The 12,957-nt window shown below is 38.0% G+C and overlaps 1 protein-coding gene across 10 annotated transcripts in view; it reads left to right on the top strand.

Moving 5' to 3' along the window:
- Positions 1–12,957, top strand: part of FRY (FRY microtubule binding protein) — a 443,455-nt gene that overhangs the window by 273,780 nt on the left and 156,718 nt on the right. For all 10 annotated transcript variants that reach the window (XM_060637419.3, XM_060637417.3, XM_060637413.3 and 7 more), the window contains 4 exons: positions 5,127–5,295; positions 8,324–8,416; positions 8,510–8,608; positions 10,370–10,471. In XM_060637419.3, coding sequence (XP_060493402.1) covers positions 5,127–5,295; positions 8,324–8,416; positions 8,510–8,608; positions 10,370–10,471 — 463 coding nt within the window. The remainder of the gene's footprint in view (positions 1–5,126; positions 5,296–8,323; positions 8,417–8,509; positions 8,609–10,369; positions 10,472–12,957) is intronic.

Genomic DNA, 12,957 nt, shown 5'->3' with positions numbered 1-12,957 from the left:
GAGATGGCGTTTCCTAACTTAGTAGCATGGAAATACCCAATTATCAAAAAACAAAAAGTTTTGAAAATGTGTACTCAGCAACCTCACCTAGCCAAACATAGACAAGAACTCAGGCAACAGACCCCCAGAACTCTTCAGTGTGACTTACTTACTCTAACCCAGTTTATCCATCTCGGGTAGCTATTTTTTCGAAGCCCTAAAACATCGCTGTTAGATGGAAGAGAGGTAGACACACTGATGCCGTGAGAAATATCAAGCTCAAAGACTGGCAACAACGGACAGGAAAGAAAAAGTAACCAAAGCACCCTGAAAAAACTACAGTGTTACCTGGGCCATTTTGCATGAGATCATATCACGCTTTTATCGTAGCCCATTGTAATAATTGTGGTTCATGAGTCATCAAGAAAAAAAAGCATAATATATTTTTTATTGCAACTAACAATAAAAGTATTAGCATTTTTAAGGGATAAGCTTCAATTGCCTGGCAGCTTGATTCATATGTATGTACCTCGTTCCTATAAAAGATCAGAAAAATGAGTTATTGCTATGTGTTTGGCTGATTTGTGTCAAACTCTGAAAATCTCAACATATTCCTGTGTAATTCCTCTTGGTATTACCTCAGCCCTATTCTCTTATACTATCGTTTGGAAAGTTTAATTTGCCAAAAAATGGCTTTTGTGTTTTTCTTAGTTTTTGTGGATTATGCAAACAATATTGGTTTCCTTAGAATGACCTTTCTTAGCCACATCAGTTTTGAGTTAGTTATGAATGAATTGAAAAACAATGTCATAAGCAAGCAACACTCTAAGGCTATAGGAATTTCCATATTAGGTCAGATCTATGATCCACCCGTCCAGTGTTTTCTTGCCAACCGTGGTTTTTTTAAATTTCCATGATGTCAGTATTTGTCCTAATTCTGCAATAGCCAAGTATGTGAAATGTCTCAATTTGGACAATGCTCCAGTACTTTCCACTCATAAGAGAACCCTTTGGCCAGTGAGTTCTTACAGTACCTGCAGTAATGTATAGTAATCACAGTGCTGTATTCTCACCTAGTCAGTGTATAGGTAACCTTTATTGATAGATGATACAATCTTCAACTAGTGTCATAATCCAAATTATCACATTACTCTTTCTCATGAGTAGGCCAGAAGCATTACTTTGTCATTGACTTAGGAAAGTACTGTTTCCTTTGTTCTCAGTGGGGGAAAAAAGGATGTATGCTTATCTACTACAGAGTGGTTATCTTTTTTTTGTTTCCCAAATAAGCGAGTAATGTAACAGTTCTAATTTTAGATTTTATATCTAGCCGGTAATGCATATGAAATATTGTCTTTATTCTGACTGTAGTTGTTAATACTTAGTTTTGGTCTTTAAGTTTTAGCAAAATCACTATTTTTAATCTTCCTAGTGCTAATGCACTTAACTCCTACCGGCAAGGGGAAAAAATTTTGCTGGTTTGTGATATTTGCCCAAAGTGTTGACTTTTTCAAAGTCAGTTTAATTAAGATTAGATTTTTTTAGAGTAAGTTTTTTTGGTTAAAATCTGGTATATTTATTTAAATAGTCATAATGGCCTCTAAGATTCATAGATTTCAAAATTGCTTTCTCTTTATGTGATATAAACACGATGTACATATTCTTATACTCTTTTATATGTACTAAACATTTTAAAGCAATTTATTTTTATACTGCTGTTATAGTAATCCAAAGACCGAGTAACGATTTAATTACTGTATTTACTAAAGACAGTACTAAACACTAAAGGCATAGTCATTGAAAATACATTTATTTTTTCCTAAAATTATTTTAGGGGAAAATAAATTTTAAGTGCAAATAGATTTAGGTATTTTTCTATGCTAAAACAGTATATTTATGTCATTTGGGACTTTTAAAAGCAAAAGATAACCATATTTATTCTTAAATGAGAAATAAATAGACTGCCAGCCACCTACTTGTGAGAATGTGGAACTAGTAAATTATACAAATAACCTGCCCTCTCCTACCTCCTCTTGTTTTAGTCATGGATTAGGGATGGAAAACAAACTTTCTTAAGTATCATATGGTCCTTAAAACAATATAACTCTAACCTATTAGATTACTTTTTCCCTTTTAAACTCTCACATTTAAAATTAAAATCACTGAGGGGTACCTAAGTGGCTCAGTCGATTAAGTGTCTGAGTCTTGATTTCAGCTCAGGTCATGATATCACAGTTCATGGGATCAAGCCCCACATTGGGTTCCGTGCTGACAGCACAGAGCCTGCTTGGGATTCTCTCTCTCTCCCTCTCTCTGGCCCTCCCCCGCTGTCTCTATCTCTCAAAATAAATAAACAAACATTTTAAAAGTCATTAATAGGGTTTTTTTAGTGTTTGGAAATAACTTGAATAAACACATAATTTTTAAAAACCAGTTGCGAATTAATAAATTTATATAATCTTGATTGAAAGTGTCCCTTCTATTGCTTTGCCACACCAACTCTGCCTCCCACCCTTTCTCGTTGCTGCATAAAGTCTCATCCTTTACCTCAACTCAAATCCCCCCAACTCTCCTCTAATTTTCCAGCTGGAAAGAGCCCTTTCTCCTCGCCTTGGAGCCTCTTTAAGTGTATTATTCACATAAAAGGCAATGTGAAATGAGAAAGTGATCTAGTCTAGCATTCCACCTCCCAGAAGGATCAGCAAGATTTGAGCAAAGGGTCAGATACTTGTGAACACACCTCACAAACTATTATTATTATTGTTATTATTATTATTATTGTTATTATTTGCATGACTCATGGCCAGTTCTACATCATTTTATATTCCCAAACAAACTATACACTGTTCTTAGGGCAGCAACTATATTTCATAGTTCATGACCATGTAAGGCAGCTGGAGTATGGTGGAAATTCCTGGACTTTATGTCAGAAGACCTGGGTTTGAGTCATCTTTGTCATGTCGATCTTCCAAATATGTTTCTTCATTTGTAAAATGGGAATGCATTCACTGCCTGACTCAATGGGTTTTTGTGAAAGTAAAAGGAGTATAATGTGCATCAAATATTAAACATCTTTTTTTAATTTTTTATTGTTTATTTATTTTTGAGAAAGAGAGAAAGACAGAGCACAAGTGGGGAAGGGGCAGAGCGAGAGGGAGACACAGAATCTGAAGCAGGCTCCAGGCTCCGAGCTGTCAGCACAGAGCCCGATGTGGGGCTCAAATTCATGAACTGTGAAATCATGATCTGAGCCAAGATCAGACGCTCAACCGACTGAGACAACCGCCCCTAAAATATTAAACATCTTACAAATATACCTTATTGTTATTCCTAGTCTAGACCAGTGCATCATAAACTTTAGCACATCAGAATCACCTATACGGTTGGTTGAACGAGATTACTGGAATTTACCCCTGGAGTTTCTTACCCGATAGGCGTGGCGTGGGCCAGATAAAGCCTGTTCCTCACAAGTTCCCACACAATGCTGCTGCTGCTGATCCCAGGGCCACACTTTGAGAACCACTGGCCTAGACATAACATAGCACGGAGATTAAGCACTGGGACTCTAGAGCCAGACATTTGGCTGGAAACCCTGGCTGTGCCATTTATCAGCTGTGCGACTTTATCACATTAAGAAATCTCAGCCTCAAGTTCCCTTGTCTGTGAAGAGGGTATAATAATAGTGCCCTGCTCGAGTTGCAAGGATTAAGTAATTGTGAAGACGAAATGTAGGGTTCACTGAACTGTGCTTGGCATATCATGGATGCTGGATATCTGCTTGTTGCTGCCATTGTCACTGTCCTCAGCATCAGATTGTTTTCCTCCTCTAGAAGAAGTAGAAAAGAGAGATGGCCCTGGAATTTGGAGTTTATATTTTCTGCTCCGTTGCCCTCTTACAAACCTTTTTTATTGTGAAATATATGGAGCAAACATGAGAAAAAAAATCCATAAATTGGTTTAGAAAAATACAGTTTTCACAAACTGTTACCAAATGAGCGTCATGTAACTTCCTGTACCCAAGCCGAGAACTAGAAAATTGCCAGCTCTCTCTAAGCCTCTTACACTGACTTGCCAATCACACACCTCTTGTACTGCCTTCTGGTAAAACAGTGTCTGTGTTTACAGCCTACTTTATTTGTCCCAAACTTTCTACATTGAGGTGTCCAACGTTGTTGTTTCAACCTTCTCAGATTCCATTACTGGGCCTTCAACTTTCATAATATAATAACCCTGTTTAATCATACCTCACTCCTAATTGACCTTTTCACATATGTAGAACCACAGGCTGATCGTCTCAGGAAGCGAAATACAATGAGTTTTAGAAAGCTTTCCTTGTTTTCTTAACCAGCCATTTCAGAAGTAGTTTGGATAACTTCTGTGTATATATTCCTCTACCTTAGGTGCTTCGAAGAACTGCTACTATTTTCCATCCTCTTAGGATCTATTGTTTTAATCCTGTATGATAATGTTATAATTAATATTATTAAATATTAACATTTTCCTTTCAAATAATACAGATACCTTACATTCCTTGCAGACTGCGTCTCTTTGATTCTAACATCCCACGCAGGTAGTAGAAAGCTTATTCGTCTTTCAGATTTGATTTCTATTTTTTCATTAGTAGATTTTCCTTCAACCTGAAAATAATTTTTTCAGCAATCATTAACCTAAAACTATAAAAGAAACAACTACAGAAAACTTTGGAAATGGATTGGGACTATGTCTTGGCATTATTTGCTGTCATTGTCAGAAATAGCTGGCTGTGATATTGCTCAGATGCTTAAAATTGGATACTTTAGGCCATTGGAGTTTGCAAGTATGTGGGAAATTGCTATGCCTGAGGAAAAGAAGCTTTTTTTCGTGCTCAATTTAAGAGCTAGACCATTTTGAGAGCGTCTAAATAGCCCTGGATCTTCTCCCTGACTGAAGGAAATGTTGAGCATCTTATGAGAATAAGAGAAGAAAGGAGAAGATTGCACTCTTTGCCAAATCCCCAATATCGAATCCTTACAAAATGGCAGCCATGTACTTCACCTGATTCAAAGGAACGCTGTTGCTGTGCCCCCATCACTCCTAGATGCTGGAGGCCTCCATTACAGTCACTTTTGTACCCATGATTTGAGAAGTCACTCATGTTCTCTTCTTAGATTCCCTGCTGTAAAGAAGAAATTTATGGCAGAGCTAAAAGAATTACGGCACAAAGAGCAGAGCCCATATGTCGTTCAGAGTATTATCAGCTTGATAATGGGGATGAAATTCTTTCGAATTAAGATGTATCCAGTGGAGGACTTTGAGGCCTCTCTTCAGTTTATGCAGGTAGGTAATGTCTTGGGCAGGAGAACCACGGGGCCCTCACCCTGAGCAACTCCCTTCATCAGAATGATGGACCTGATTCCAAGTCATTTGCTTGTCAATGTGGAAAGAGTCCTGCCTTTGCCTCAGCAATTTACAACGTGCTTTGTATCCCCAGTAATAGAATTTCAGGCAGATAATTTCACTTTTAAACTTTCATATCCTCTTTGCAGGAGGCTGTAGAGTGGAATGTCGTATATGTTGACTTTTTTTCTTTTTTACTCCTCAGCTGCATATCGATCTATGAATAAAATGTAGCTGATCTTTTTACTTTTTATACCTGATAGCATTGAGGTGGCTATGTTAGTGTTCATAGGCATCAGAACTTTAGGGAAGAAACTTTTTATTCCTACTATACGAGAGAATCAGGTTTTCTTTTTTAAATCAACCAAACCATACAGGTGTAAGTGTCAATTACGCAGTGTTCCTCATTATGTACTGACAAAAGAATTGTTGCTAGCGTGGATTTTGCAGAACACGCAGCTCTATGAGAATTTATAAAACTCTCTCTGATGCTGCTGTGAATTGGATTTAGTGAGGGTCTTTATCAATAAAGAGCTTATATATAGGGATTATGAATGGAGGCTATACCACTTCATACCCACTAAAGCGGCTAATAATGAAAAAGACAGACAACAGCAAGTGTGGGTGAGATGTAGAGAAATCGGAACACTTATACACTAGTGGGGATATAAAATCACACAACTTTGGAAAACAGTTTAGCAGTTCCTCAATTGTTAAACCTTAGGTATATATCCAAGAGAAAAATATATGTCCCCACAAAAACTTGAAGGCAAATGTTATTATTCATAATAACATTATTCATTATTCATAATAACAAAGAAGTGACTATAACCCAAATGTCCATCAACCAATGAATAGATAAACAAATTGTGGCAGATCCATAAAGGGAATATTATTTGGCCATGAAAAGGAATGAAGTACTAATAACATGCCACAACATGGATGTACCTTGAAAACAATACTCTAAGTCAAAGCAGTCAGATGCCGAAGGCCACATATTGTATGATTCCATTTATACAAAATGTCCAGAATAGGCAAATCCATAGACACAGAAAGTGGATTAGTGATCGTATGAAGAGTTGGAGGAAGGGGTATGGTTAAGGAGGTTGGAGATAACTACTGAAGGGCGCAAAGTTTCTTTGGAGGAGAGTGGAAAGGTCCTAAACTTGTTGTGATAAATGTACAACTATGTACTAAAAGCCATTGGTTTGTATACTTTAAATGAGTGAATTGCATGTTATATTGACTGTGTCTGAGTAAAGCCATTTTTTAAAGAAAGAATATGGGCTGTGTATCAAACTTCTTGGGTTTGAAATCAAGCTGTAGCACTTACCAGCCCTGTGACCTTGGCCCAGTCACGCTTAAGCCCTCCCAGCCTCACCTACCTTAGTGCCAAGTGGTGATGGTGGCAATAACCTTAGAAGGTGGCTCTGAGGAGGCACATGGTAAGTACTTACTAACTGTTAACTATTTTTATCCCTCTCTCATGTGAATAATTCATGTAACTATGTATTTGAATGACGATTTGCAAGAGTGTTTACACACATATACAAAGTAATGTAGGAAAAGGGCCACAATTCCAGAAACCATGACTTTCCATGTTGGCAATGCCTATCTTGCATTGATATCTAAATATAGAATTGACAGACGAGGGATTTTAGTAACTTGTGTTGGCAATGGTCCCAATGTTGACTGAAAATAAATATAATAGCTAATATAGATGTTAACATATCATCACAAATACGTGTAGCCTTGGACCCTTCCATGAAAACAATACCTAATGAATAGCATCGTAAGTTATTATGAAAAAGGCCAGGAAGGAGAAAAGGGCTAGTTGGATTCTAAACAGATCAGCTTTCCTAACAAATGATTCTCTGGGCCACCAAAAGTAGCCTTCATGGGGGCACCTATGTGGCTCAATTGGTTGAGAGTCCGACTCTTGATATTGGCTCAGGTCATGATCCCAGGGTCATAGGATCCAGCCCCACATCAGGCTCTGAGCTGACCGTGGATCCAGCTTAAGATTCTCTCTCTCTCCCTCTGCCCCTCTCCCCAGCTCATTCTGTCTCAAAACAAAACAAAACAACAAAACAGCTCTTTCATAGATAGTAGGCCACAGGCAAAAGACTTCCTTACTTGAGGAGCTATTCTAAAGGTTTCTTGTCTGGGGGTAGGGTTGGGGAGAGGGGGTGGTGGGAAGAAGGGAAGCATTCCAGACTTGCTTATGAAACTATCTGAATAATAAACACACCTAAAATGTCAGAGCTAAGAAGTAAACAGCTCTGTGCCTGGGGCTGTCACAGGGCCTAAAATAAGTTTAATATCTTCTGCCTCTCTTCCCATGTTTACCTTCTCTGGAGATCTGTGTTTGTGGGTTAATCAAGGACCCAGGGCCCCACACACAGTAGATGGTCAATAGAAATTTGTCAGCAATGAATGTCTGAATGAATCAACCAAGAAGTCAGTGGATGAATATCTGCTCACTGGTTATAGATGCTTTGTCCTTTCAGCAAAGTGATTTGAGATAGAAATAGGAGGACACCAGTCTTGCAAAATGTCATTAGGGTCATTTTGAATTTTTTTTTATTTTTATTTATTTATTTTTTTGAGAGAGAGAGAGACAGAGAGACGTCGAGCGGGAGAGGGGCAGAGAGAGAGGGAGACACAGAACCTGAAGCAGGCTCCAGGCTCTGAGTTGTCAGCACAGAGCCTGACGCAGGTCTCAAAATCACGGACTGCGAGATCATGACCTGAGCTGAAGTCGGATGCTTAACAACTGAGCCACTCACGTGCCCCGGGGCCATTTTGAACATAAATATAAGTGCTGGAATCTAGTGATTTTCTTTACTAGATTATGAAATATGCTATGTCAGTGTGTATGATTTAAGAGCTGTTTACTTAAATTTAAGTGCATTTATGTGCATATCTCAATCTGCTCTCCCTCCTTTATGCTTTTTCTGCTTCCTAGGAATGTGCACATTATTTCCTCGAGGTCAAAGACAAAGATATCAAACATGCCTTGGCTGGGCTTTTTGTTGAAATTCTTGTCCCAGTTGCTGCCGTGAGTTATGTTTTTATTTTTAAGAATTTCCTCAAATTAGATAGAGAGTTAACAATGTAATTAATATAATATTAACATGGGTCTCTGTTTTAGGCTGTTAAAAATGAAGTCAATGTTCCCTGTCTTAGAAACTTTGTTGAAAGCCTATATGATACCACGCTGGAACTTTCTTCTCGAAAGAAGCATTCGTTGGTTAGTAACTATGAGAAAATCCAAAATGCAAAATTGCAGAGGCTAAAATTCTTACGCTGAAATTACTTGCAAGTCATAAGGGTTCCCCCCAGATGGAAGATTTATCTACAGCCTCCCCCGAAAGAGGGAGCATTTCAAACTTTGGATCTTGCACTTAATATTGACCATAACTGAATCGCAGTAATATAAGGGGATTAGACCATGTCATCTCAGATGACCCTTCTCGTCTTAAGATTCTGTTGTTTATTTTCAAGACTGGCTTAACTTGATTTTTGTTTTTATTTCTGGGTATTTTTTCCAATCTAAAAGTCAAAGTTTATAATAACAGTTTATCTTTTCAATCCCCACAAGTCTTCACTGGTTGATTCCTAGCCTGATACTCAAAATCAAATGGAACCAGGCAGCAAAGAGGGTTGGGAGGCAGATGGTCGCCCGTAGGAAAGATTCTCTGAAGGCTGAGAAAACAGTATTTGGGAAAGGTCTTGTGCTGAAAAGCAGCGGTGCAGAGAAGTCTTTTAAATTACTACAACCTGTTGCCCTCAGTGGTGAATAAGACTCTGGTTTATGAATCGACACGTGGCATATGAGCTATAATTGTGATAGTTTGAAGGAAGTAGGTTATTTAGGTAGATGTTTGCTGATATGGTTTTTGCCAATCTTCAAAGTATGAGCATTGCCACCATTCTTTGAGCGAATATTCAGGGTTGCTTTGCTGGCAGGGGTGACAGATTTGCTTATTTTTTACTTCTGTGGTCATTGTGACTGACTACTAGTAGTTTTTTGTGTTTGTTTGTTTTGTTGTGTTGTGTTTTAGTTTGTTTTGTTTTAGATTGCTGGCTGGAATTAGAGTTCTTCTCAATGGTAGTGTAGTTCAAAGTCAGTTTAAAGCCAAGTGACTAAAATATTAAGCTAGTGGATTGTTACACAATGATTCTCATTATGGCAATTGTTTTTTGTTTTGTTTTTTGTTTGTTTGTTTGTTTGCTAATTCAGCCTAATGGATGATCCAGTTATATTGTTGTTTAGATCTTCCCTAGCTTTAATTCTTGGGAGCCCTAAAGGTGTATGCCATCTGGCTCAGCAAAAATGGCGATGGGTTCTGCATATATATTTTTTGGGTGGCCGCTCATTAGCTTTTCTGTCTCCTTTAGTTGCTGTGGGAAACCAGCCCAGTTAGGCAGGAAAACACAGTAGCACCTCTGTTTATTCAGTCGTAAGCAAATTCCTCCTGTGGTTAAATTTGTCTTGGTGGAGTTTACCAATGCAATAACATTTCTTTGAGGAATCTTCCTTAATTACAGGAAGATTGCATGCAAAAGAAAATATATACACCTACCTCTAAGACAAAGACAAGCTAGTAGATGTTTATGAGGAAAAAGCCCAATAATATTTTTAAAATTCATGTGCCTTCCTGCTTTCTTTCTGAGAATTGAGAGTGATCTAAGCTAATGAGTTTGTTTTTAAAATCCCTAAGTGAAGACTAAATGAGTAAATCAGATTTCCACTTATACATGAAGCTTATTATACATTACACACTATTATACACCATGTAATTCTAGATAATTCCATCCGCACCATCATCAGAAAGCATTTGTGAAATGCCTGCCTCTGCATGGCACCCCTGGGCCTCGTTGTGTTATGAAGCGTCCTGTTTATTCTGGCCCACAGAAGGAGGTGGATAGGTAGCGATCGCAGAGAACGTGCGTTACCTGATTTGATGAAATATGAATCAGCTCGTGACCGCATCTTCTTTCTCCTCAGGCCCTGTACCCCCTGGTGACCTGTCTTCTCTGTGTCAGTCAGAAGCAGCTGTTCCTGAACAGGTGGCACATTTTCCTCAACAACTGCTTATCCAACCTTAAAGTTAGTATTTGTCAGCTCAAAAAAGTCTTTTATGAACTAGATATGCGTCTGAGACTGGTACATGTGCTCCTGAGAGTGGCTCCCGATGTGGGCGGGGCAATTTCCCTATACTGTTGGAATAGCGAAAAAAATATTAATCAGAGTTCTCCTTGTTAAATATAGTCAGTTTTAGAAGAAAACTAAGGATAAGAGAAATCATTTCAGATTTGGGGAAATGAATCTTTTCTAATAAGGATCGCTTTCAGGGTAGAATTAAATACCCTCTTATGTGCATCAATTGTTGCATTTTATCTAAACAGATTAAAAAAGGGGAGGCCGAACTTCACTGGCAGAACCATGCAAATTGATTTCAGAAGCTCAGCTATACCTCCCGCATCCTTCCGCTGCCGCCTCTAGTCTAGGAAAATATTTGGGAGGAAAGTTCCATTCTGTGGGAAGACTGGCCCTAGTCACAGAGAACATGTATTTCCTGTCACTGTTATTCGCGATTATTTGAAGGCGTTCTATTCAAGCCACATGGTAGACCATCAGCCCGAGGCATTCGTTGAACAAATGCCCTACAGGTAGTTAGCACAAGTACTGGATGATGTGAGGAATGAAGTCAATGTTCCTAAAACTGAGGAGGCTACTGTTAAAACTACTATAATGAATAGTTTTAAAATTGGCTTTATAACTTTTAAGTAGTAGACATAGTTTAAGTTTCAGTGACCTATTGGTGAAAGACAACTAAATGGAAATCAATCCTAATATAAATGCAAACAGTGTGTATTTTCCTGTTATTTCCAATGGTGCCCAAAAATCTTGAAGCTCGTCTATATTTGCTGCTTTAGAATTTTTGAAATGTATTTAGTTATACAACCCTGTATGTGCTTGTACATGTTGCCTTGTCTTTTTTGTTCTAAGACACTTTAATTTAGTGAAGTGGTTAAGATTAATTATATTATTTTGGCATTTACAATAATTACACCATAATCTGCATTAGAGCTGTTTTGAGCACTGATGGTGAAATCCAAGATTAGAATCATTTATTTTCTTCCACTTGGCAGTGAAATATAATAGCAGTGGATATAGAATTAAGCTTTTAAGTATCCTGAAAAACAAAAAGCTTTTCAGGGTTATCAGCTATTATATAATAGCCACTCTCCAATATTTTATTTAGAGATTTACGCATCAATAATACTCTCTAACACACAGCACAATGTCATTTTGTTGTTGTTTGATCCGCCGTTAACTTATTCAGTTATTAGTTGCACTTAAAAATATTTTTTGTTCATTTACACTTTACAGAAAATGGCCATTTTATTCAAAACAAAGAAGAGACATGATTAAGAATGTTCACAGTGCATTATTCTGTGTACATTATTCTGAGTTCATTTGAGATGAATTTTAGTTAGAATTAAAATAATACTTTGCATGACAACTTATTGTTGTGGCCAAAAAAAAGCCAAAAAATTTTTTTGGTTTAAAGTAGGTGTCTTTGATAGATAGCAGCATAATCTTACTTTGGAACATAATTGCCTCGAAGTTAAAACATTGGTGCTTTAGTCAAAACCCATCAAAAAGTCCTAATAACAGGGTTATAAATGGCCCTAGAGAAAAGTGGGGCTGCCAGCTGATGGTGTGTCCGTATGCAACCATTTCAAGCCTTAGAATTTCTAAGAGAATGGCCATGAGATCACAAAGGGTATATAGAGTCAATGATATAGAGACTGAACCAAATTTCAGAATTCCATTCAATTCACCAAGTAGGTATGAAATGCCCACTGCGTGAGGTGCTAGGGATGCTGCTGAAAGTGGGAAAGACAAGGGAAGTCAACTATATAAAAACTAGAAATAGACTAGAGTCTCTGTCCTTCAGGAACTTAGCATTTCATTGGGGGATATGTAACAAAGTTTCAAAATGCATGATAGAGACAGCCAGGAATATAGAAGTTGACGGTAGAGATACCTGTGCCATTTGGAGAGATTGAAGACCCCATGAAGCATGAAAGAGGTAGTGACCAGGCCAAGTTAAGGCAATGATATTTTACCTTATGGGTAATAAATTGTTGGAATTCACCATCGCAAGGCTAAAAGATAGAAAAAGACCCTTGATGATTACAGTTGAAATAAAATGGTATCACATGTATTTAGAACTAAACCCAGTAGGGATTAAATGAGACCATTGTAAAATGTCTCATTTTACATAAATAGGGGCGCTGGGGTGGCTCAGTCGGTGGGGCGTCTGACTTCGGCTCAGGTCATGATCTCGCGGTTTGTGAGTTGAAGCCCTGCGTCGGGCTCTGTGCTGAAAGCTCGGAGCCCGGAGCCTGCTTCGGGTTCTGTGCCTCCCTCTCTCTGCTCCTCCCATACTCACGTTCTGTCTGTCTCTCTCTCAAAAATAAATCTTAAAAAACATTTTTTTAAAATGTCATAAATAGACAGAAAATCTTCCAAAACCTCCTCACAAATACTCACTGGGGTGAGAAATACCCGAGGAAAACTAC

Source organism: Panthera onca, chromosome A1 (assembly GCF_046562875.1).
Source record: "Panthera onca isolate mPanOnc1 chromosome A1, mPanOnc1 haplotype 2, whole genome shotgun sequence".
Lineage (NCBI taxonomy): Eukaryota > Metazoa > Chordata > Mammalia > Carnivora > Felidae > Panthera > Panthera onca.
Note: the sequence above shows the minus strand (reverse complement) of the source record. Positions and strands in the feature narration are given on the sequence as shown.